General features: G+C 37.5%; 3 protein-coding genes across 3 annotated transcripts; 1 reads left to right on the top strand and 2 right to left on the bottom strand.

The window, feature by feature from the left end:
* Positions 1-1,554: 1,554 nt before the first annotated feature.
* Positions 1,555-6,789, bottom strand: LOC108673158. Its single transcript, XM_018160945.1, has 6 exons — positions 6,712-6,789; positions 4,555-4,769; positions 3,989-4,098; positions 3,192-3,295; positions 1,944-2,072; positions 1,555-1,714 (listed from the first exon to the last, which is right to left on the bottom strand). The coding sequence occupies exons 1-6, from the start codon at positions 6,787-6,789 to the stop codon at positions 1,673-1,675; spliced, it is 678 nt and encodes a 225-aa protein (XP_018016434.1). The 3' UTR covers positions 1,555-1,672.
* Positions 6,790-14,810: 8,021 nt separating this feature from the next.
* LOC108673165 lies at positions 14,811-17,272 on the top strand. Its single transcript, XM_018160953.2, has 5 exons — positions 14,811-14,928; positions 15,394-15,503; positions 16,187-16,290; positions 16,753-16,881; positions 17,113-17,272. The coding sequence occupies exons 1-5, from the start codon at positions 14,876-14,878 to the stop codon at positions 17,152-17,154; spliced, it is 438 nt and encodes a 145-aa protein (XP_018016442.1). The 5' UTR covers positions 14,811-14,875; the 3' UTR covers positions 17,155-17,272.
* A 5,115-nt stretch (positions 17,273-22,387) lies between these two features.
* Positions 22,388-24,711, bottom strand: LOC108673162. Its single transcript, XM_018160950.2, has 5 exons — positions 24,576-24,711; positions 24,106-24,221; positions 23,364-23,467; positions 22,755-22,883; positions 22,388-22,547 (listed from the first exon to the last, which is right to left on the bottom strand). The coding sequence occupies exons 1-5, from the start codon at positions 24,626-24,628 to the stop codon at positions 22,506-22,508; spliced, it is 444 nt and encodes a 147-aa protein (XP_018016439.1). The 5' UTR covers positions 24,629-24,711; the 3' UTR covers positions 22,388-22,505.
* Positions 24,712-26,440: the final 1,729 nt, after the last annotated feature.

Here is a 26,440-nt window from a genome sequence, read left to right as displayed (position 1 = left end):
AAACCCATGGGGCATCATGACGAATAATTGGCAATTTTCGAATCATATAGTGTCATTGGTGCTTGCTCTGTGCCTTATTATGGGTGACGCCTGAGGTAGTTTAACGTAAATATTTGATACGAAACTACTATTGCCAGTGCTGCTTCATTTCACCCCATTTTAAAGAACTTTCGCCATCTCGTTGCCTGACTTCGTAGCAACTTGGGTGCTGATGAAACTTCGTGTCACATTCTATTCCTCCGTAATTGTCGATACTTCAAGTCAGATTGTATGGACTAACCTTTGAAGAATCTTTGGCCCCTGTTTAACTTTGGACTCCTGGAGTACAGCCTTTTATGGAAGCTTAGCCTGAGCACGGTCAGGACCTTTGGACGTGAGAAGCGTGGACACGTGCTAGTTTTGGAGTCGTGAGAGCTTTGATCGTCCTATATCTGGCTCTACGGTTCCCACTAATTGGGATGCGACCATTACCTTTGCCCCGGCAACCTTCCTCTGCGCGGGTGTGGACTAGCCCCAAGAACCAGCACTTCACCGCCGCGCTTCACTGAATGATTTTTCAGGTACGCCACCCTGTATTTCAGCATGTACGCCAACATGCATGTTTTATGAACGATCAGTGCATAAAACATCATTAAAATAACAGTTATTTGATCGACCGTCGTAGATAAATTTCTGGTCGTATCTCAAATGCTGACTAGCACCTCTAACAAGTTTTTGATATGAAAGCAATTACTTTTATCATGTTCATACACCAGCAAGAACAAATTGTATGGATTAGAAAATGCAAAATAATAAAAAAATTTAAGGACCACCCTAATGGCCACTTATTAGGGTTTTCTGATTTAAGATCAAACACGTGTTCTCTCACTCCCATCTTTTGCTCTCTGTCGTATTCCAATGGCAAGGACTTAGTTTAGTAAAGCGGTGTCGGTATTAATTAGACCGTTAGAGCTGTCGCCGATTCTGAACATCGTAGAACATTAACAGCTTGTTGCGCACTCGAACACTCAACTCAATGCTTAATTATGCGTTGCTTAACAGCCTGGCCTTCTTGCCGGTTTGACCAGAACATTCGCTGGAAGCTGGGATCGAATCCATAACCCGTTGCTCCAATTCCTAGTACTGTGAACTGTTACCACTAGGCCAGCTTGTCAGTTGTTCCGCTACCATTCCGTTTTACTAATTTAGTAGGTGACCGCGTTGTATATATACCGCTTTCATTCTTTGATGGTCATTTAATATCCTGTTTCGCACTAAATATTCATTGAATAGCCAATTGGGGCGCTTGTACTACTTGAATCCGGACTTCTGGATGGCGTGACGATGGGAAAAAATCTCTCCTTTTTGGTAAATACCTGAGTTTAGTTCTTCATGAATATTACAATCATCTTATTGGTGCTATTACCAACAAGTTTGAGATAGATAGACAACATTTAACTCTAACCTCTGCATTATGTATTTGCTGTATAAATTGCCCGAGCGAATATCTTTAAATATAAACTTTCTTTCGGTTAAATATTTGGCATAGCTTTTCTCAGGAAAATAACTTCATTATTGCAGACACACCATCAAATTTAATATATGAATAGAAAAATCCCGTGCACGAGAAGAGAGTTGGAGTTCAATCAGTCTTGTTCCGAGTCAGTAGGTTTCCTTCCATTGAGTGAGCTTATTAGGGCACGGCAGCATTGAGGCACACGAAGAGCCGGTTTATCTGCAATATAGAATTTAAATCATAAGCTTATATAGTCATGCACGATTTAAGCAGGCTACATTTTCGTGAATCATGATCAATTACACTGCTTGAATTATCTCTCACAATTCAAGCAGTGTAATCTGTATATTTCATAACTTCTATATTTTTGACATTGTGTTCAGCCTTTATAACAAAAAACATGTTGTACAAGCATAATAGGAAAATAAACACATATTTCATGACTCACATTCAAATGTTTCATGGTAGAGGTTTTGCAGTTCGAGTAAGCGTTTGAGAAGTTGGGGTCTGTGCTGCATTTGTTATTCAGCGTGGTAGTCTGGAAAGCCTCGTCGTCAAATGTGTTGTCGTCTTTCAGCTGTTGAGAAAAAGAGGGTATGGAAATAACTAGTCGAATAAAAAGAAAGTAAGTAGCAGATTGTTTTTTTCAGTTGTGGATTAGTTGTTGCTGCAGAAAAATAAGTTCAATAGGGAGGTATTTTCAGAAAATGAAGCACAGAATAAATATTTCGCGGAATGAAATGTCAAATGTTATAGATTAGAATTACGAACTCCCGAGATTCTAATAATTTGAAACACTGTTAGTCTTAATGCAAACAATATTATATGTTTTGTCATGAGTTATTCTCTACTAAATAAGCTACATAAACTAATATTATCCAATTAAAGTTCATTTTTAATGCTTAAGATAACACTATACATCTATTAATTCAGTGGTCAAAACACGGGATCGAGATCACAGCAGACAAATTGGGTCCAGAACGATCGAATAGACGAAATCGCTCATATTCTCAAGTAATTGTCCGGTTTCGATCAGGTGTCTAATTTTGTTCATTATAATTATATTCTGAAATTAGATCATCTGAAAAAGAGATGCAATATTCACTAGACGCGTAGAGATTGATGGAAAATTACTTGCACTGAGTCAACGACTGGACAGCATCACGCCAGCAAGACCGCACTGGTGGGCGGAAGTACTAAGTCAATAATAGGAGGAACCTTAATAAATGACCCTAGTAGTTAGAACGTCCGCAGCGTTGTTGCACTTAGTTAAAATTATTAGCCGTCTACCTTTCTGTACAATAAGCAGTCTTCCTTTCTTCTCGAAATAAGTTTAATGTAGAAAAGAGTCTTTACTTATGCCTCACGTACTTAGCCAACTAATCCCTTCCCCCGATCAGGTTGAACATATATTATTAACCAGGAGTCGCTTAATATTGCCTGGTGATATAATTGCACTGAGTGTTCAGTGCGCCAGTACTGGTTGATAAATGAGTACCTGGCTTGTCCAGGGTGTTGTGTAATTAATGCAATAAAATGGTTCTGGCGGGTCAGCGAGCCAGTGATGGTCGTAGAACTACCAGTGGTACCGAGTGCCCGGAAAAACTGACCTATCACTGACCTATGACTGACCCTAGTCGCCACTACCAGGATGGGCAATTACAACAACAGTTCGCCAGTATACCGAAATACTCACAAGTCCGACTGCTTGCAACGAGCACTTGGAAAAATTGGACACAAGTGGATCACATGTTGCTGCATCGTACCCAGTCAAACTTGTGAAGCTAACGCATTTGATATCTGTTGGAGAGAAATATAATCAACGGGCTTGATATTTAAATCGTATACGCAATGCTGAAAATATAACAGGCTGAATCTCAACTCAAATCTTGCGCAAAACAACAGGCAAAACTAACGAAAGTAAATCATCATTAGGTGTAAAATTTAGGACGATAAATCTTAAGCTCAACTGATTTCAATCGAGTCATCATTTAGAGCTACTTATCAGGATGTTTAGCGTTTCCAGCACGACACACATTGAAAATTTTTATTGAGTGATTTTGTGTGGCTGATCGTTCAGGAAGCTAAAATTTCAAGTCGAGTAAACTACATTAAATTTTTTATTTCAATTTGCAGTAAGGGACCATGCATTATTTAACAGTTTATGAATGATAACCATTTGTCGACGAATTCTGTAAGCAATTTTTCTAATCATATAGGCTCGCTTAAGTTGCTTAAAATGTTAAGAAAATTTCCTTGAAGGAAATATGATATATTTTTGAATACGTAACAAAAAATAGACAAATCATGAAGATGTAAATTTCGATATGTCGTCAACTAATTTCTACCTATAGCCGAGGTGGCTTGCTTCACATGCATGTTAGATAAAAATATTAGTTGTTAAGCTTAAACCCTCAATTGATCAATTTAAGCTAGGAATTATGTTAATATTAAACAGAAACATAGTGACGCAAAATAACTCTTTGTACTTACTTGAAAGAAACTTGTCCATCTCCGTTCGGTGCTGCTCATAGCAAGCGTGGATATTCCTGTTGATACTCTCGTATGCCTCTTTCATCGCCGTTTTACAAGGGGATGCGCCTCTGTAAAAAATTCCAAAATAATCCCTTTAGTGTGAAAATTTTGCTAGTGCCTTCTTCTTTGAAATACGGAAAAATGTTCGTACAAAAATGAACGGTATGACAGTTCCAAGCAATGCCCTGAAAACAGTCCATTAAATCCGAATTTTCTCGTTATGCCAGCAGAAAATAACTACACTTTTAGCGTTACCATATTCAAGTTTCAGGCACTCAATAATTACGATGTAATAAAGTATTGTAGATAAATGTAAATAATATTCTCGAAAGATTAGTTTGCTCTGTATCGAAGTTGCAAAATCGTAATCTATTACTCCAAAATATGGGTCAACCTTCATTCCAATCGTAAATTTCAATAAAATAAAGCACAATAAAATCGGAACACATATGACGTATAAAAATTACGTTCTCAAATCTAATCAATCTCCCATCTTCGATATTGTCTGAAATCAAAGCACTTACGCCGCGGACGAAGCAGCGGCGGCGGCGATCAGAATCATCAGAGCTCGCGTCATCTTTTCTCTGTGGTCGTGGCAGCGGTGCGATGGCAGGTCGTGGCAGCGGTGCGATAGCAGGTCGTGGCAGCGGTGAGATGGCAGGTCAGAGCCGCAGTGCGATGGCAGGTCGTGGCAGCGGTGCGATGGCAGGTCGTGCGTAGGCAGGCAAGTACTGCTTGACTATGAAGCGGGGTTGGCACTGTCTCTTATACACATCTAGATGTGTATAAGAGACAGTATCTGTTCACAAATTAGCCATTTACGTATTAAATAACCATCAAAATAGTAATGTAATTTTCAACAACACGTTCTAACAACAATATCACATTTTGCTAGGTGTCAGTAAAATTAGCTATAGGACCCAACCGGCGCCCCGGGTACCTGATTTAGGGCTTGAGGGTAAGTTGTGTTAGGCGTTAGTGAGAGAATCCTATAATTTTTAAGAATGTTAACTGGAGACAAAATTTTTTTTGGTTGGGAACTTCATTGAGGTTTCAGTTTTAGTGTCCCGCAAGTGTTCTCATTCCCAGCTTTAGCTATCTCTCGCATTCCAATGTCAAAGACTTGTAATTTGTTCACAGACCATTTCAANTGACTGTCTCTTATACACATCTAGATGTGTATAAGAGACAGTTCCATAACTGACGATTGATTGAGATAGCTGCTGGACTTATTGCCTGGTCCGTAATTTGCTAGGCATTTTAAGACTGAACATATGCTCCTGCATAGCTTCGTCTAGTCTGTTCCTTTTAAGACTGAACATATGCTCCTGCATAGCTTCGTCTAGTCTGTTCTTTAGGGCGTTCATACTCGGAGCTTCAACGATGCTATCAAGGAAGCTGTTCCACATGTCGGTGACTCGAAGCGAGAAGAAATGTTGTCGCATGGATGTGTTCCAACGCAGTTTTTGTAATTTATAGCCGTGGCCCCTGGTGTTGGTTCTTGTTTCAAATTCTAGTAATCCTTCTGGGACCTTGTATAAGCCATGAGTATACTTACATACTTCAATGAGGTCTCCACGCAGACGTCGACAATGGAGGCTTGGAAGCTTCATAATCTTTAATCTTTCCTCATAGGACTTGCCTTTCAAGCCCGGAAAATTGGCCAAATCCGAGAACAAAAAAGGCAAAAAAGGCCGATAACTCAAAATATACTAGTTTATTTGTAAGTTCCACTATAAAAATTCCATTCATTTTCTTTTTGCAGTATTTAAAATTTAATTAGGAAGTACCCCTATCATAAATTTTAGCCGGCCAACGCAATTGAAAAAAACTAAATCACGGAATTTGTCCGGATAAAATGGCCGTCTGGCAACCCTGTTTAAAAAACAGTACAAAAAATGAAATAATAGTACATGATGAAGCAATCATAGTCAACGTGCTATGTGGTTCGTCTCTTTATGTGTCGTTATGTCCCGTTATAAAAGATAGAAATTCCGGGAAATTTTCAACCTTCTATTTTAACCGGGACGTCTTGTCTCGTCTCGGTATCGCACCGGAATTCCTTCGGAGTGCTGAAAATTGTACCGGCTTTTATTGCGAACCGGGACAAAGTTTCTTGTCTCGTCTCGTCTCGTATGGAAAAAAATTCCAAACGCAGGAGTCTAGTATGAGTGTCTCAGCCGATCGAAGCGTCTGCGAGGGCGAAATACGACTTATAGTGAATTCCAGGATCTTCTTTATTCTTTATATTGTAGAATTATTATAGGTTAAGCAAAAGGACTGACATGCTTAGCTGCGTCGTAGAAGATCGATGTTTATTTTACGAGCCTCCGGCGTGTTGGTCCAAGTGCTGCAAGCTAACAAAAGGACAGCAGTCGATCAATCTTGTGGTAAGATAAATGATGTGAATGATATGTACATTGAATTCCATTATCTTCTTTACCTTTTCTATTGTAGAATTATAAATGAACAAAAGGACTGACATGCTTAGCTGCGTCGTCGAAGATCGATGTTCATTTTACGAGCCTCAGGGTGTTGGTCCAAGTGCTGCAAGCTAACAAAAGGACAGCAGTCGATCAATCTTGAGGTTAGATAAATGATGTGAATGATATGTACATTGAATTCCATTATCTTCTTTAACTTTTCTATTGTAGAGTTATAAATGAAGCAAAAGGACTGACATGCTTATAACTGCGTCGTGGAAGATCGATGTTCATTTTACGAGCCTCCGGCGTGTTGGTCCAAGTGCTGCAAGCCATAACAAAAGGACATCAGTCGATCAATCTTGAGGTCTAATAAATGATGTTAATGGTGTCAGCATCTGATATGATCATTTGAAGAGTAATCAATAGGGATAGATGATCAGTTTTGCGATTACACTTGTTCGAAGAAAATCGCAAGGTGGTAGCTGGTTTCAGGTGAAGTTGGTTTTGTGGAGATTCTGAGAAAATATGACGTTACTTTATTAAAACCAAAATCGCGAACAACTTCAGTATTTGAAAATTATTATAAATGTACATAGATTTTAGAAATGAAGAGGTGTGACAGATACGTTGAAGGTTATGAGTGTGCTCAGATATGTTCCTTCGATGAAGTGTGAGATAGTATATTTCGGAGCTGGTAGCGAATTTGTCAAAATGGATAAAAAAAAGCTAGTGGGTCACACAGATAAGACTATATTTATGCTCTTTACCCCCAGACCCATTTCTTTTTTACGTGCCATCACCTTCAATAGAATAATTTTAGAATGGGTCGATCATTTTTATATCTTCGTTTGATAACCGAGAGTAAAATTTTCTTCAATAAACACATTAACTACATCTGTCAGGGGCTGAGTAAAGCCACGGTGTTTTGCGTGCTCTATCAAGTGTCGCATTGAACGAGTGATTTAAGTATAGAAGTCAAATAATTTAGTGTTCCAAAACCAAATATGGATAATTATAGAATCACCGACTTATATATAAATATATCTGACTGTCAAAGATATTAATGAAAGGCTGTTCCATCACTAAGAACGATCCTCTGCTCATTGTCTCTATCAACACTATCGAACACGTTTTTAATTTTGGGTCGTGTACCTTTTAATTAAGAGAAACGGGTCATCCCTTTAATAAATCGTCGCGTTTAATATTTCGGATTAGGTAAAATGACAACATTCCTTTGATTCGTACTAATGTTTTATATAGACTGTCGAAAATCTTAAAACTCGACGTTATGTACGAATTTTAGCTTTTAAAATTTACGAATAAGACACTTTTTCATGATAAACGTCTTTTTGAATCTGCGTTGGCCTCTCTTAATTGTTCCTCAACATTCTCATAATACCAGGGGCATCTGCTTTATAACTTACCCCTGGTTATGCTTAGCTTTTTATATCATATGGGCATTCACTAGCGGAAGCTTTTGCTATGTTATTTCGTGTTCTTTTCTAAACTATATTGTGTTGCATGCTACTGTGTGTGAATAAAGAATAAACAAAAAAATGAACAATGCTCAAATGCGACTTAGCACTCTCGACAGATATTCCTTGCGCACTGAAGATAAACACATTGCACGGAAACAAGCTGCAAAGCTCTGGATAAGTTGTTCTTATGCAAATGAAAAAGCAATTGCATATTTTCGATAGCCTGCAGCATGCAAACTCGCAAGATTCCTATCTTATAGAGACAATTTTCAATGATCTGAAGAAGCCACCCAGGAAACACTTGTATGATAAAACCTAATGCATCTGTTTCATTGCCCAACCTATTTACCTATGTAGGCTTTGCAATGCCTTCCATGATTTTACTTAGTGAATAATTTTCAAGGCATTCTATTAGAAAAACAAAGAGAATTTATCTAGAAAGACGAGTAGACTCCAATGCCACTGACCCGGAGCATTAACCTTTGGTGCATCACATCAGATCATTAAGCTTCAATGCTCTGATCACACTCCAAACCGCCAATGAATCTGACCAAATTCATAACCTCCGAATTATCCAGCAAACAATCCCAGTGATTTATTAAAGCCCTTAATTTTTCATATACGGCTAACATTCCTTAATATTTGGAGACTCAAACGACCGAAATTAATTTTTTACTGTTTACACGAATTCAGTGGGGCTGCAATAAATTCGGTGCTTGTAGCTATTATATAAGTCGGTGATTCTACATGTATCCAGATGTGAGTTTTGGAGCACAAATTGTGAGACTTCCAACACAAGTACTGATTTTTCATGCACGAGGTCGTTTTGGTCAAGCCATGCAATTAATAATTGCCTGGCATACCGTACTATTCCAACTTGGATAGTGAAATAATGGGAATTTCAAAATTTTATCTTGATTCAACATAACTTTCATATGATTTTATCGAGTTATTAACGATGCAGTTTTTAATGAAATAACGACCTTTTTTCTCAAGCCCCTTGCAAAACCAACCTCACCTGAGACCAGCTACCATCTTGTAATGTTTTTTTTAACAAACGTCATTGCGAAAGAAAGCATCTCTCCTTAATGATTACTTTTCAAACGATCTTATCAAATCCCGATATCATTAAAGTCATTTATCAGTCCTCAAGATTGATCGACTGCTATCATTAGTTAGCTTCCTGCACTTGTACTAACACGCCTGAGGCTCGTAAAATGAACGGCGCTTTACAGGAGCCGAGCTGAGCACGTCAGTCCTTTTGCTCCATTCATTTGAGCAATTCTACAATGTAAAAAATAAAAACTCTATAATTAATTGTACGTCTTATTTTCGCCCCCGCAGACGCTTCGGCTGAGCCATCCGTCATATAATAGCCTAACGCATATTTTCTCTAGTTCTTAAAGAAATCAAATTCAATTGCAACCAGCTACCATCTTGTAATAATATTTTTAAACAAACCTCATTGCGAAGCAACGAATCTATTCATTATGGTCCCTCTTTGAATGATCTTATCAAATCTCGACATCATTAAAGTCATTTATCAGACCTCAAGATTGATCGACTGCTGTCATTAGTTAGCTTTCTGCACTTGTACCAACACGCCGGAGGCTCGTAAAATGAACGTCGCTCTGCGGCGTCGAAGATCGATGTTCATTTTACGAGCCTCCGGCGTGTTGGTCCAAGTGCTGCAAGCCAACAAAAGGACAGCAGTCGATCAATCTTGTGGTAAGATAAATGATGTGAATGATATGTACATTGAATCCCATTATCTTCTTTACATTTTCTATTATAGAATTATAAATGAACAAAAGGACTGACATGCTTAGCTGCGTGGTCGAAGATCGATGTTCATTTTACGAGCCTCCGGCGTGTTGGTCCAAGTGCTGCAAGCTAACAAAAGGACAGCAGTCGATCAATCTTGTGGTAATATAAATGATGTTAATGGTGTCGGCATCTGATATGGTCATTTGAAGAGTAATCAATAAGGAGAGATGCTCTGTTTTGCGATTACACTTGTTTGAAGAAAATCGCAGGGTGGTAGCTGGTTTCGGATGAAGTTGGTTTTGTGAAGATTCGGAGAAAATACGACGTTACTTCATTAAAATCAGCATCGCGAACGACTTCAGTATACGAAAATTATTATAAATCTACATATATTTTGGAAATGAAGGTGGTGTGACAGATACTTTGAAGGTTGTGAGTGCTCAGATATGTTCCTTCCTAAACGTCTTTTTGAATTGGAGCGCAGCCGTGCACCACCAATTCTGTGCACCAATAAGCCCTGAATCGAACGCCTTGGATCTCTCCGGACATCCACCAATCAGCCGTGAACCACTCGGCTTTGTCTTCCTCCGGCCTTGCATAGAACCTGCTGTGCACCACCAGGCCGAGGATCGAATCTGACTTTCGGGCATTGCTAAATTACCCCCAACATAACTTTCATATGATTATTTCGAGTTATTAACGATGCAGTTTTTAATGAAATAACGACCTTTTTCTCAAACCCTTACAAAACCAACCTCACCTGAAACCAGCTACCATCTTGTAATGTTTTTTTAACAAACGTCATTGCGAAACAAAGCATCTCTCCTTAATGATTACTCTTCAAATGATCTTATCAAAGCCCGACATCATTAAAGTCATTTATCAGTCCTCAAGATTAATTGACTACTGTCATTTGTTACCTTTCTGCACTTGTACTAACACGCCTGCGGCTCGTAAAATGAATGTCGCTTTACAGTAACCGAGCTGAGCACATCAGTCCTTTTGCTCCATCCATATGAGCAATTATACAACTTAGAAAAAACTATAATTAATTGTGCGTCGTATTTTCGCCCCGCAGACGCTTCGGCTGAGCCATCCGTTATATAAAATCTTAACGCATATTTTCTCTCGTTCTTAACGAAACCAAATTCAATTGCAACCAGCTACCATCATGTAATGGTATTTTTAAACAAACCTCATTGCGAAACAGCGCATCTATTCATTATGATCCCTCTTCAAATGATCTTATCAAATCTCGACATCGTTAAAGTCATTTATCAGACCTCAAGATTGATCGACTGCTATCATTAGTTAGATTTCGGCACTTGTACCAACACGCCTGAGGCTCGAAAAATGAACGTCGCTCTGCAGAGACGCAGCTGCATGAGCACATGTCTTTTAGTTCCATTCAATAATCAATTTTGCAATAGAAAAAATAAATAAGATCCTTAAATTCATTGTACGTCGTATTTTCGTACTTACAGACGCATCGGCCGAGGCAATCGTGGTAGGGCGGAGCATTTTTTTATTTTTATTTTTCGTAGTTCGGTTACGGTATACAATAATAATAAATGAAAAAAAAACACCGAAACAATTGTGGAAGTGCAAACAAATGTTGTGTGCACAATTTTCTCAAACTTTCAATAGAAAATTCCTTCAAAACACCACTATTATAAATTTTTCTATTTCTAGAGTGCTGAATTTAGTGCATTATCAGTATTATAGCCAGAGGGCCACTCTATAAATGACCAATTCTCCTAAAATTGTAACATAAGTAATGATCATTTGAAACTCATCGACAAGTCATATTCGAGCTCTAGTTCAAAATGTTGAGTTAGCAACTGTATTCGATAACTAATCAGCGTAATAGTTGTCAATGTTTTATGGGCGTAAAATGTCTGATTTAATCTATTCTGTACAAGTGCGGCCCAAATATGGTGCTTGAAATTTAAATGGAGACACGGCACCATTCGACGCCGAATGTTCACTGGCTATGTTGAACTTCGGCTGCAATTGGGACAGTGAGGCTTCCGTCGGACGTTGAAATTTAAGAGACGACGCTATTAAAATGCATTCGTTAGTGGAAAACAATATTCCAAGAATCGAAAGCTAGATGTTAACAGGAACTTAATATAAAAATATCCTCTCAAATATTCAATCATTATTACCTCTTGAAAAGGCTTCCAAAAATAATAAACGTTTAGGTCAGTATTCCAGGACATCTTAAATTTTAATCGCTATCTCGGACACGCAACGGAGGTAACGATTCTTTAATTCCCTGTACATCAGCCTCCACGAGGTTGAGTTAAATCAGAAATAATGAATGAGGAAAATGATTTTTAAATGGATCGCAAAACAGCATAGTCGATCTGTAGAAACTTCTCTTTAACAACATGGGTTATGCGAATTACTATTTTCCGAATGACTGTTTAAAATAATAAATAACGCCCATTGATCCAGAACGATAATGCTAGTTTTGAGGAGATTGGTCGTAACAGCACAGAAAGTTCACAATAATATAATTTATTCTATGGCGAATTATCATGGGTGTTCGGTATCAAATAAATACATCGTCATAAATAGTTCGAACTTTAAATCCCTTTGCCATGTACGGCATATGCAATTGAATTAAGATAATTTCTACGACTGCTCATTACTAGACCGCAACTTTTATTTCCCTTGCGGATAACCCATTCGTCACGGATACATTTCTAGTCGACAATGCTATTCGTACCTATTGGTTCGAGAACGAGAAGTCCCGTCAGTTACGAATGGGGCAAACGAAATTTTCAACAACTTGGATCTTATGATGACTTAATTTTTCACAAAATTTCTCTGTCGATATGTTTCGAAGGTACCAATTAATACATTGAAAGGTGGTATACTATTGATAAATTAGTTTGTTATTCAATATTTTGGTTAGAAATAGTTCGAAAGTTAGGTTGGATATACTTAGTGCTGATGCCTTATCATTATGGCTAAACAATTAATAAGCAAAAAACAATTTAACAAGTATTAGACCTAGTCATTTGATGAGGCCTAGATGGCCCTTGAGGGCATAAAATGCCCTCGTACCATCAGGACGATAAAATAGACAGGTATAAGTTGAAACATATATCCTAGGATTGTTTTAATAATTATTTTTACCCATCGCAGCCCTAGTGTAACCAAAATTTATAATAGAGAACGTTGTCATGTATTTGTTTTACCCTCATTTTATTAAATTTTCTCTCATGATCCTCTAATATGTAAATAATATAATTGAGCTTAGAATCTTGGAATATATATTATATGTAGGCGATATCATGATGATTTTTTTGCAAAATGCGACCTCTATATATACTAAATTGATTTTTTAAGAAATTTTCACACGTTTTCATATGCATTTATGAAAATTTCTTGTAATGCTCCAATAATGAAGATTACAAAATAGAGTTTTGAAACATATATTCTAAATAAGTTTTTATGATGACTTTTCCATTGTGACACCTGGAAGTCCTTCCTGATTTTTTGTTAATTTTCAAATTCATGTTATTTTTTATAATTTTTAAATTTTTCAAAAGACCCTCGAATCATGAATGAAATAAAATAGAGATCTAAAATTTCGCACACATTATTTCTATGCACTTCCACAACTTGTTTGCACTATAGTGTAACCGAACGAACTCCAAAAAATTAAAAAAACACTTCATCTAAGTCCTATACTCTAAGTTAGTATGAAGTATTGGGTTATAATTATGGATGAACTTCTGTGGATAGCTAAAAATCTTTGTTATATTTTATGACGGTACAATATTCGATACATATTATTTTCATGTTAAATTAATTTAGTCAAATGTTTTTTTAGATATTGTCAGACAAATGATTTGGATAAATATTATTATTCTTGCATCAGATGATGTAAGAAAAGTAATCTACTCAACTCATACGCGGGAGCTCTAAAAATTTTCAAGTGCTTTAACGAGCCATTGTCGACCGACACGCACGCATAGAATTATTATTATTTATTGGTTGACTTATTATATTGGCTATTATATATTATTATTATTATATTATATTATTAATATTATTATATTGGCTATTATTATTATTTATTGGCTGACTTATTATATTGGCTATTATATATTATTATTATATTATTATATTATATTATTAATATTATTATATTGGCAATTATTATTATATTATTGGCTGACGACATCCATGTTGACTACTAACAAGTGAGCGTGGACAAATTTTAATAAAATGCAGTTGATTTTGTGATTAACTTCAGTAGAAGAGTTATTAATTTACCGTGTCATCGCAGCTTCTGTTTAATTCTGAATGACAAAGGTTAAATTACTTGTCTCTATGAACCTTCATTATAAACCACTTCAAAACTTTTTACTGATGCATAACTTAATGGTGGTATTAAATATTTTGTAACTTGTACAAAGAAAAAATTTGTAAGCATGGAGCACCGGAACTGTAATTTAACCTAAAAATTAATTTTATAAGAGTAAAGAAATTAATTCATTCCAATTATTTTTGTTACAGTAGATATCAATCGCCTATATTGGCGAATTTAATGTCATCTGAATGCAATTTGGCCAGGCAAAAAAATTGACAAATAATTGATTACAAGATGTTTATAATTAATAGTCGTGGGGACTCTATAGGATAATAAATATTTTTCTATAAATGCTATAATTTGCCGAATATTAGATTTATCGCAATATTGCGTTTTTCTAACTAAAAAATTACTTTTAATACTTATTTTGCTTAAAGAGAATAAATCATCATAAAACATTAAATCATATTCTGGAATACAAGTTTCTAAAATCTTATGAATAGCCAGCATTCAGTTCTCTAGAATTAAACTTTGTATATTTATAGGCAACAAAATTGATGATTCTGCTCGCATGTGTGCACAATCCATCATTAATAACAGCCTCTGAGTGCATTTCTTAACACCTGTTCCAACATATCCAAAGCCTATAACATGGCCACCACATGCCCACAATGCATCAGGATCAAGCCGTACTTGCCTGCCTACGCACGCCCTGCCATCGCACCGCTGCCACGACCTGCCATCGCACTGCTGCTCTGACCTGCCATCGCACCGCTGCCACGACCTGCCATCGCACCGCTGCCACGACCTGCCATCGCACCGCTGCCACGACCACAGAGAAAAGATGACGCGAGCTCTGATGCTTCTGATCGCCGCCGCCGCTGCCTCGTCCGCGGCGTAAGTGCTTTCATTTCAAACAAGATCGACGATTTGATATTGGCAAGATTCGAGAGCTTAATTCTTATTTATCATGTATGACGTGATTTTTATTCTGTTTGATTTTATTGAAATGAACGATTTTACTGCAGGATGACCCATGCATGTGTCAGGAGTAATAAATTACGGTTTTTCATTTTCACTATAGCGTAAATTAATGATTCGCGAACACTATTTAATCTACATAACTTCATTACTTCGTAATTCCTGAGTGACTGAACCTTAATCATGGCAACGTCAACAGTGTATACGTTAATTTTCTAATGGCCAAACTAGAAAATTCGGTAGTGAAGAGCTGTGTTCAGGGCGATATTTTGATACATCATATCGTTATATTTTTATGAAATGTTTCTAACGTTTGCTGCATTTTAATGAAATCACTTGCTGATTTTTAACACTTTACTGATTATTGTGTAATTTTTACAGAGGTGCATCCCCTTGTAAACTGGCGTTCTCAGAAGGATACGAGAGCATCGGCAGTAATTCCCACACTTGCTATGAGCGGTACCGAACGGATGTGGACAAATATCTTTCAAGTGAGTACGTACACTGTTAGAAAAATTACCGTTAACGGTATTACTGGCGTTTCAGCGGCCGGTCGGCACGTGAAAAGAAACATCTTGTCGCCGTTTTTATTCTAATTTAACACTAGACATCCGTAAAGCATCTGAGAAAAACGGCGAATCAGTTTATTTTCACGGGACGACCGGCCAATAGAAAGCCAGTGGGACCGTTTTTTCACCGTTTTTTCTAACAGTGATATAGAGAGAGTTATTTTGCATCACTTTGTTCCAGTTTGCTGATAACATAATTGTTCCAGTTTGCTGCTAACATAACATTACTAATATTTTTATCTAAAATATGAGGCAAACCTCCTCAGCTGCGTAGGAGTTGGTTGAGGACAAATCGAAATCTACATTATTATTATTTATCGATCTTTTGTTAACAGATATCAAAAACATATAATATTCCCATTAAGCTAATTTTCTTAACGTTTTAAGCATCTTGAACGAGCCTATATGATTATATAGTAGTTTCAAATGACGAATCGATTGGAATCAGCCGAACTCTAGATTAGATTTATTGTCCTAAATTTTTAAATTAACGTTGATGTGGTCAATCAGTTTTGCCTTGCAATATCGTAGGTGAGATTCCGCCTGAGACATTTCCACTATAAATTTGAATACCAAAGCCATTGACTAAAGTTTCTCCCCAACAGATTTAAAATGTGCCACCTTTACAAGTTTGACTGGATACGATGCAGCAACATGTGATCCAATTGTGTTCGATTTTTCTAAATGTTCGTTGCAAGCCGCCAAGCTCGTGAGTATTTCAGTATACTAACGCATTATTTGAGTATTTGTATGGATGTGAACGATTTTACCTATACGATAGTTCTGGAGGCAATCTGAATATATATGTTGTGATCTCAATCCCTCATTTTGACCACTGAATTAAAATAGTTAGTGTTTTCATAATCATTATAAATGAACTTTAATGGGGTATTATACATGTAGCATATTTTGTGGAGCATAACTCTTGACAAAATAAATTTTCTTTTTTGAATGAAGAATATTCGTGTTTCAAAATCTCCTGATCTAGGGACTCCACAATTCTAAATTTCTCACATTTCATCCCGCAAAATATGTCATCCTTCCTAGCATTTCTGGAATACCTCCATATTAAACATATTTTTTGCAGCAAGAAGTAACAACAACCAAAAAACGTATCTGCTTCTTACTTTCTTTTTATTGGACTATTTCCATACCCTTCTTTATTCAACAGCTGAAACCCGACTACACATTTGACGACGAGGCTTTCCAGACGATCACGTTGAACAACAAATGCAGCGCTGACCCCAACTTCGCAAAGGCTTACTCGAACTGCAAAACCTCCACCATGCAATATTTGAACGTGCGTCATAAAAATATGTGTTTATTCGGTTATCAGACTCGCGCAACACATCATTAGTTATTAAGGTTCTACAAGATGTTTAAAATATAAAAAATACGAAGTGTGTAGAAAACACTGCTGTATTAAAAGAGATATTTCAAGTATAGTGCAATAAAGCATGATTCATGAAAATATAGCCTGCTTAAAACGTGCATGACTATATAAGCTTATGATTTATATTTTGCGTGGCAGGTAATCCGGCTCTTCGTGTGCCTCGGTGCTGCCGTGCCCTAATCCGCTCACCCAACGGAGGAGAATCCACTGACTCGGAACATGACTGACTGAACTCGAACTCTCTTCTCGTGCACGGGATTTTTTTATTCATTTATTAAATTTGATGGTGTTTCTGCAATAATGTAGTCATTTTCCTGAGAAAAGCTATGCGAATATCATCAATGCAAAATATTTCACAGAAAAAAGCTTATATATAAAGATATTTGTCCTGGGTTATTTAGATAGCAAATTGTAAAATGTGCTAAGGTGAGATTTGAATTATGTCAACCTACATTATGTAGGTAGAAGCACTAATAGATTAGAGGATTGTAATGTTTATGATGAACTGTACCCAGAAATCGTGGTTACCAGTAGCATCACCTCCTATATGTACAGATTGATCCCTATATATGGTCGCGCCCACCAGAAGTGCGGATGCGAGTGGTATAAGTGCCCCAATGGGCTATTAAAGGAATACTTAGGAAGGCGAAATAGGATATTAAATAACCATTAATGACTTAAGAAAGTATATTTGCAGCACGGATTACTTTTAATTAGTATAGCTGAATGGTAGCATACTATATTACAATGTGGTCCAATAACAGACTAGACGAAGCTATGCAGGACATCTTCAGTCTTAAAATGCCTAGCAAATTACGGACCAGGCAATAAGTCCAGCAGCTACAGTATCTCAATCAATCGTCAGTTATGGAAAGATCGGGTTCCAAAGGCCGGATCCCTTGTGAATCAAGTCACGAAAAATTCAAGAATCGGCAACAGGCCATGGGCCTATTTCTTCAGTGCCGACACTTCTATTCTATTATAATGGTAACAGTTCCATGAGCATCAAAATGGGAGCAACGATCGAGCTATGAGTTCGATCCTAGTTTCCTACAACAGTTCTGGTCATATCACAGAGGAAGCTGGGTTATTAAGAGACTTCAACAAGCTGTACATGTTCTGCGATGTCCAGAATCGGCGACAGGTCTGACGACCTACTTAATGCTGACGCCGCCATACCACACTAAGTCATGGACATTGAAATGTGACAGTGAGAGATAGAGCTGGGAATGAGAATACGTGCTGGATCTCAAAGCAGAAAACCCCATTAAGAACCCACCCCTGGAACTTATACTATTCGTTTGCATATAGCAATATTAAAAATTATATGGTCCGTTCACTAAAGCAAAACACAACCTACCCTCGCGCCTCAATGTAAGCCTCAAATAAGTAAAAGTAGGTAAAGCTTAGTAGTATAAGGACGAGTCTATGGGCACAGTCTGCAAAAATAGCAATGGATTAAAGACCATTTACCCCTGATCAAAACCGGATCGTTTACACCCTGCTGACCATGCACTTTTTTAATCATCGCTGTTACTAAAAACCCCGTACTTAACTTAGAGCGAGTGTCAGGGTGGAAGATAGTTTTTTTGGGAAATGGGATTGATTTTAATTTATGAAATACTTTACAAAACGGGGTGTTTGTCTTTATTAAGCAACACAATGCTATAAGGTGCTATAAGGTACTTTATACGTTTCATTACGCAATTCCTTAAAATCTAAACTCTCACAATTCTTTAATGAGCATATCGCAAGCAATGTTACAATGAATATTCTTCATATCGATGAAAGGTAACCCGAATAGAATTAATAGATTTAAATTCGTTATAATGGGTTATAAGGTAATATGTGATAGTTCTTGGATCTGTAAATTGAACTTCAGTTATTGTGTCTTCCAAGGTGTAAAAATCAACAATATTTTGGTTCTTTTAATTAGCAATATCATACAAAATTAACAAATTTTTCTTCCGAGGATGTATGTCACTTGGATAAGGTACCGATCAGTGTTATTAAAATATTCGCTTGCAAATTTTTGTTGACGTCTCTACAGTAAGTAGATATTCATCAATATTAGCATTGCATCTGGAAAATAAATTAATTGTTTCAGATTTTTTATAACGCTTATCGAGAGCATTCTTCATCAACTTATGTTCAGGTTAAAAAGTTGGCTTGCAATAATGGAAGAGATTGGTAAAAATAATTGTTTGGGAATTGAGGGAAACGTACTCCAATGGATAAGAGATTTTCTAGTAGGTAGACGACAACGTGTTAGTATTAACGGAACCGTGTCAGACTGGGCATCGATGCGCAGTGGCGTGCCACAAGGAAGCGTCCTGGGGCCTATTTTCTTCGTTGCTTTTATAAATGATCTGCCAGAAGTAGTATCCAGCGTGTGCTCCATGTATGCTGACGACACAAAAGTTTATAATTCAGTGGAGGATGCGTCAAATAAAGCGCAATTGCAAGATGATCTTGACAGCTTAGTTAACTGGGCTGATACGTGGCAGCTGCGGTTTAATGTTGACAAGTGTAAAGTACTTCACCTCGGGAAGAACAATGAACAGCAAGATTACAGTATGAGAAGACATGGTTGCAACGAGAGAGTAATGATTGAAAAGTCTAGTGTAGAAAAAGTTCTCGGAGTTTATGTCGACAAGGAGCTAAAATTTTCTAAGGATATTGAAACGCAAGCTAGCACATCCAACAAACTTCTTGGATTAATCAGACGCTCATACGAGTTCCTAGATGCAGAAGCGATGAAGCAGTTGTTTGTTGCTGTCGTGCGCCCGAATCTCGAGTTTGGAAACGTTGTGTGGTCGCCGAGATTTGAAAAGGACATAAATTCAATAGAGAATGTTCAAAGACGCGCAACAAGGATAATTCCAGGCTTGAAGAGCAAGTCATATGAAGAAAGATTACAGATTATGAAGTTTCCAAGCCTCAGTAATCGACGTCTGCGTGGGGACCTCATTGAAGTATAGAAGTATACTCATGGTTTATACAAGGTCCCCGAAGGATTACTAGAATTTGAAACAAGAACCAACACCAGGGGCCACAGCTATAAACTAAAAAAAACTGCGCTGCAACTTCTCCACGCGACAAAATTTCTTCTCGCTTCGAATCACCGACATGTGGAACAGCCTCCTCGATAACATCGTTGGCGCTCCAAGTATGAACGCGTTCAAGAACTGACTAGATAAAGCTTAGGAAAAATATATGTTCAGATTTGAAATGCCTAGCACCATATCGAACCCGGTGGAAGCCGAGTTCCAGCTATTTCAAACTTTCGTCAGTCGTGAAAAGATCCGGTCAAATGACACGAGTTTAGATCTTCTGTGAACAAGGCACGAAAATGAAAAGAATCGGCGACAGGCCACATCAGGCCCACTCTGCAGCGCCGAGATCACTATGTTATGTAATAAAGTTCTCCAATATCAACTTCAGAACGATGATGTAATTTAATTAATTTTAGGAATATTGTATCGTCTTTTTTCGAGGTAATAATTCAGAAAGTACATAAACTCATAAATTTATGTCATGCAAGACCGTATATAAGATTTGCAATATTAATTTGTTCTAAAATTATGTGCACTCGATATTCACGGTTCCAAGGTAAAAATTTAATTTAGTTATTTTTACATAAACTAGAATATAAATAAAAACGCTTAGGAAACGTTTGAAATATGGGCTGACTAAAATATTCACATATCCGTTGATTTATCATTCGATGTTGGTGTGATAACGTTGGTTCAACGCTGGAGAATAGACCGAAATTCAATGTGCCAAAAATCGACGTTGATTCAACGATGAAATTAAGTTGTTTTACGTCTCCTCGAGTAATGCTTACATTTCGACATTGACTCAACGTTTGAATTTTGTTGTTTAACATTTCAATCTGAAATCAAGATGATGCATACTTTGTTTTAATGTTAGATGCCTTACGGGTAGGCTGCAATGCTCGTTTAAACGTTGATTCAACGTCATATGCCAGCTTAGTAGGCTGCAATGCTCGTTTAAACGTTGTTTCAACGTCATATGCCTGCTCGGTAGGCTGCTATGCGCGTTTAAACGTTGATTCAACGTCATATGCCTGCTCGGTAGGCTGCTATGCGCATTTAAACGTTGATTCAACGACATATGCCTGCTGGGTAGGCTGCTATGCTCGTTTAAACGTTGTTTCAACGTCATATGCCTGCTCGGTAGGCTGCCATGCGCGTTTAAAAGCTGTTTCAACGTCATATGCCTGCTCGGTAGGCTGCTATGCGCATTTAAACGTTGATTCAACGACATATGCCTGCTGGGTAGGCTGCTATGATCGTTTAAACGTTGTTTCAACGTCATTTGCCTGCTCGGTAGGCTGCTATGCGCGTTTAAACGTTGATTCAACGACATATGCCTGCTGGGTAGGCTGCTATGCGCGTTTAAACGTTGTTTCAACGTCATATGCCTGCTGGGTAGGCTGCTATGTTCGTTTAAACGCTGTTTCAACGTCATATGCCTGCTGGGTAGGCTGCTATGCTCGTTTAAACGTTGATTCAACGACATATGCCTGCTGGGTAGGCTGCTATGCTCGTTTAAACGTTGTTTCAACCTAAGATGCCTGCTAGGTAGGCTGCGAAGCTCTCTAGCGAGTTTACCCACGGGAAAGTATACGAGTAAAGTGTGAAGCTGGCCTTCGACATGAGTCCACATTTTGTTAGCTGTCGCTAAAATTTGCAAGGACCTAACCGACCCACTTCATGGGTACCTAATTTGAGGCTTGAAGGTAAGTTGTGTTATGCATTAGTAAGAGAATCATATAATTTTTAAGATTGGTAATTGCGCACAAAATATTTTCTTATGATTAGATACTTAATGGGGTTTTCCTTTTTAGTGTCAGGAAAAATTCTTTTTCCCAGCTTTCGCTCTCTTTCGCATGCCAATGTCAAAGACGTTCAACTTGTTCACAAACCATTATGCCATACTAATCAATTATTATCCGCGTAGTAAATATACTGCCTTCATCTGTTGTAAATATACTGCCTGTAAAATTACTGTCTTCATTTAAGATCCCGCTTCTTCATAAGTTTTCCTTGAATAGCTAATTAGAGCGATTGTATACAATACTACTCCCATCCGGACTTCTGGCGAGCGTGACGATAGGACGTCATTAGGACCCATCCGTATTTAGGAGATTATGTAACTGGTAACGTGTCACTAACGTCTATTTCTGAGATTGGTTTATTACTAATATTATTGTAATCTAATCTCTTGATAATATTATCAACATGGTGGAGGTTGAAATAATTCAAATTTCGTCTCTGCGCCATACTATATTTGCTGTCTGAATAGCGCAGCGCAATAACTTAATATCTGCGTAACATTTTGCATTGATGATATTCCCATGGCTTTTCTCAGGAAAATAACTACATTATTGAAGAAACACCAACAAATTTAATATAGAAATACAAAAATCCCGTGCACGAAGTGTGAGGGCGAGTTCAGTCAGTCTTGTTCCGAGTCAGTGGATTCTCCTCCATTGGGTGAGCGGATTAGGGCACGGCAGCACCGAGGCACACGAAGAGCCGGATTACCTGCCACGCAAAATATAAATCATGAGCTTTTATAGGCACGAACTTTTAAAACTGGATACATTTTTATGAGTCATGATCTATTAAACTGTTTGAAATATCTCTCGTGATAGCTAACTTCCGCATTTTTATTATTGAGCTTGACATTTTTTAACAAAAAACATGTTGCGCGAGTTTGCTAAGAAAATAGACACGATTTGTACGACTCACGTTCAAATATTTCATGGTGGTGCTTTTGCAGTTCGGGTAAGCTTTTGCGAAGTTGGTATCAGTGCTGCATTGGTTATTCAGCGCAATTGCCTGGAAAGCCGCATCGTCCAATGTGTTGTCGGGTTTCAGCTGTTGAGGAAAGAAGGGTATGGAAATAACTATTAGAAGAGAAAAAAGTAAGCAGCAGTTTATTTTTTGGGTAGGGGATTCCTTTTTGTTGCAAAAAATAAAAATAGGTAATATTTTAAGAAAAATAAGCATGGAATAAATATTTCGTGGGATGAAATTTGAAACTTCGAATTGCGGGCTTCCTAGATCAGGAGATTTTGAAACATTTTATTATTCATGCACAGGAGAAAACTTGTCTTGTCAAGAGTTATGCGCTACAAAATAAACTACCTGTATAACATCCCATTGCTGTTCAGTGATAATGCTTATAAAAATGCTACATATATCAATTCAGCTGTCAAGAAAGAAGCGGGATTGAACTCACTGCAAAATGCAGATTGCTCCTATAAAATTTGTGTATAAGTGAAATTGTTCATGTCTTTACAATTGCTAAAGTAGTTGCTCGATGTGCTCAGTACACCAGTATACTGAAATACTCACGAGCTTGGCGGCTTGCAACGAGCACTTAATATAATTGAACACAAGCGGATCACATGTTGCTGCATCGTACCCAGTCAAACTTAAGTAGTTGGTGCATTTTGAATCTGTTGGGAATAAAAATGTAGTCGATGAGTTTTGTATTACTACCATCTAAACAATGATGAAAAATCACAGGCTGAATCTCAACTAAGATCTTGCGAGTCAAAACTGACGAGCAAGTAAGTTTAATATTTAGGACAATTAACTTGAGCTCGGCTGATTCCAATCGATTCTTCATTTGAAACTGTCAATCGTCAATGGAGCTGCCTGTTGAAAGTTTACAGCAATACATACCGTTTTGACATTAAAATTTCATGATGAGAGAACGGATTTAAATCTGTTCAGTTCAGATTGCAGCATGCTTCTATGGAAAAGTACATATATTTTGGATGATCGTCTGTCGATGTAATCTGGGAACGAGTTTTAAATCGTATAGGCTCGCTTGAAATGCTTAATATGTTAAGAAAATTAGCACAATGAAAATATTAAGTATTTATGTTCTCCGTTGACAAAAAGTAGATATATCGAAAATATGTGAATTTCAAAAGTCGTTAAAAACTCCCACGCAGCCGAGATAGTTTGCCTCACATATTAAAAAAAATATTGGTTGTATAGCTTTGACCCTCAATCAATCATTTAAGCTTGGAATTATGTTAATAGCAATAATAATAAATTTATGCAAAATAACTCTTTTCTCACTCACTTGTAGAAAACTTGTCCGCGTCCGTTTGGTACTGCAGATAGCAATTATAAGCATCGGAGGTCCACATAATATTTTGATTTCCAACTTCCAAAGCCATTTTACAAGGGGATGTACCTCTGTACAAAATTTACGAAATAATCATTACAGTGTATAAAATTAGCAAGTGTCTTCACCTTTGTAGCGCGGATAACGTTTGAAAAATTTCGTAAAATATACACGATATTATATTTCAGAACAACGGCCTGAAAACAGCTCGTCACATCCAAATTTGCTCGTTAGACTATCGTAAAATAACGTATAAACTTTGCCATAATCAAGGTTCAGAGACTCTGGTATGTAGAAGTAATAATGTAATGTAAATCTTATATAACACCATCAAAATAATTACGAGATATATGAATAATTAACAATTACGTTCTCAAATCTTGTCAATATCACATCATCGATTGACTTGCAAACGAATCACTTACGCCGCGGACGAGGCAGCGGCGGCGGCGATCAGAAGCATCAGAGCTCGCGTCATCTTTTCTCTGGTCGTGGCAGCGGCGCGATGGCAGGTCAGAGCAGCGGTGCGATGGCAGGTCGTGCCAGCGGCGCGATGGAAGGTCGTGGCAGCGGTGCGATGGCAGGTCAGAGCAGCGGTGCGATGGCAGGTCGTGCGTAGGCAGGCAAATACGGCTTGATCCTGAGGCATTGTTGGCATGTGGTGGCCATGTTATAGGCTTTGAATATGTTGCGACAGGTGTTAAGAATTCATTCAGAGCTGTTATTAATGATGGATTGGACACACATGCGTGCATAGGCATCATCAATTATGCTGCCTCTATATATTCAAAGCTTAAATCTGAAGGGCAGAATGCTGTCTGTTCATATGATTTTGGAAACTTGTGTTCCAGAATATGACTTAATATTTTTTCGAGGAATTTAAAAGCAAAGAAAACGCCAAGAAAATTCACCATATCGATATTGAAAACGTTTCAGAGTCCAGCTCCATCATCAGTTCGACTAAACTAAAAAAACTAAACTTTTAGTATAGTCGAACTGATGATGGAGCTGGACTCCGAAACGTTTTCAATATCGATATGGTGAATTTTCTTGGCGTTTTCTTTGCTTTTAAATTCCTTGTGAACTTGCGATATAAGCAGACTGATAATATAAGTACTAATATTTTTCGATAATTTATTTTCTTTTGGCAAAATATATATTATAACAATTTTTTTCGATTATTAAATTCAATACTGTTTACTGTTGTGAAATATATGTATTCGGCCAATGATAGTATATAGAACAATATTTATTATCCTAAATGACCCTTGACAAATAATTATTAATATCCTCATGATTAAGTATTATCTCAATTTCACTCACATGACATTTATTTAGACCACAAAGGCAAAAGATATGTACTGTGTCGATAATAGTTGTAATGAATTAATTTATTGAGTCGAACAAAATTAATATTTGGTTACATTACAGTTCCGGTGCTCGATGCTTACGCATCTTTTGCTAATACGACCAGTCACAAATTATTAAATACTACCATTATATAGGTTATGCATCGGTCGCCACATATTTCATTCTAGCCGTACAGTACGAGCGCCTCATTCGAAGCGTTTGTGTAGGCAAAAATGCGACATACATCTAATTCCAGAATCTTCTTTATTTTTTTCTATTGCAGAGTTATAGGTGAATCACGAGGACTGATATGTTTAGATGCGTCTTCGCAGAGAGACGTTCATTTTACGAGCCTCAGGAGTGGTGGTCCAAGTGCAGCGAGCTAACAAAACGGCAGCAGTCGATCAATCTTGAGATCTGGTTAATGATGTTAGTGATAACTAAATTCTATTATAGAATAATAAATGAAGCAAAAGACTGACATGCTTAGCTGCGTCGTCGCAGAGAGACGTTTATTTTACGAGCCTCAGGCGCGTTGGTCCAAGTGCAGCGAGCTAACAAAACGGCAGCAGTCGATCAATCTTGAGGTAAGATAAATGATGTTAATGATGACGGCATCTGATATGATCATTTGAGGAGTAATAAAATTGAAGAGATGCTATGTTTTGCGAGTACGCTTGTTTAAAAAAAAAACATTACAAGGTGGTAGCCGGTTTCAGGCGATGTTGGTTTTGCAAAGAGCCAGAAAAAATCTGACGTTACTTCACCATAATCAACATCGCAAACTACTCGACTTCATTATTCGCCTGTTATGATGAATTCAGAAAAATTATGGGAATTCTCGTGGTTTTAAGATCCAAATTGTAATGGTGTGGTATGCCTGGCAACTTTCAACTGTGTGACTTGACCGAAGCAATTTCTTGCATGAAAAATCAGCACT

Source organism: Hyalella azteca, unplaced genomic scaffold (assembly GCF_000764305.2).
Source record: "Hyalella azteca isolate HAZT.00-mixed unplaced genomic scaffold, Hazt_2.0.2 contig15125, whole genome shotgun sequence".
Taxonomy (NCBI): domain Eukaryota; kingdom Metazoa; phylum Arthropoda; class Malacostraca; order Amphipoda; family Hyalellidae; genus Hyalella; species Hyalella azteca.
This window is presented reverse-complemented; position numbering and strand designations above follow the sequence as displayed.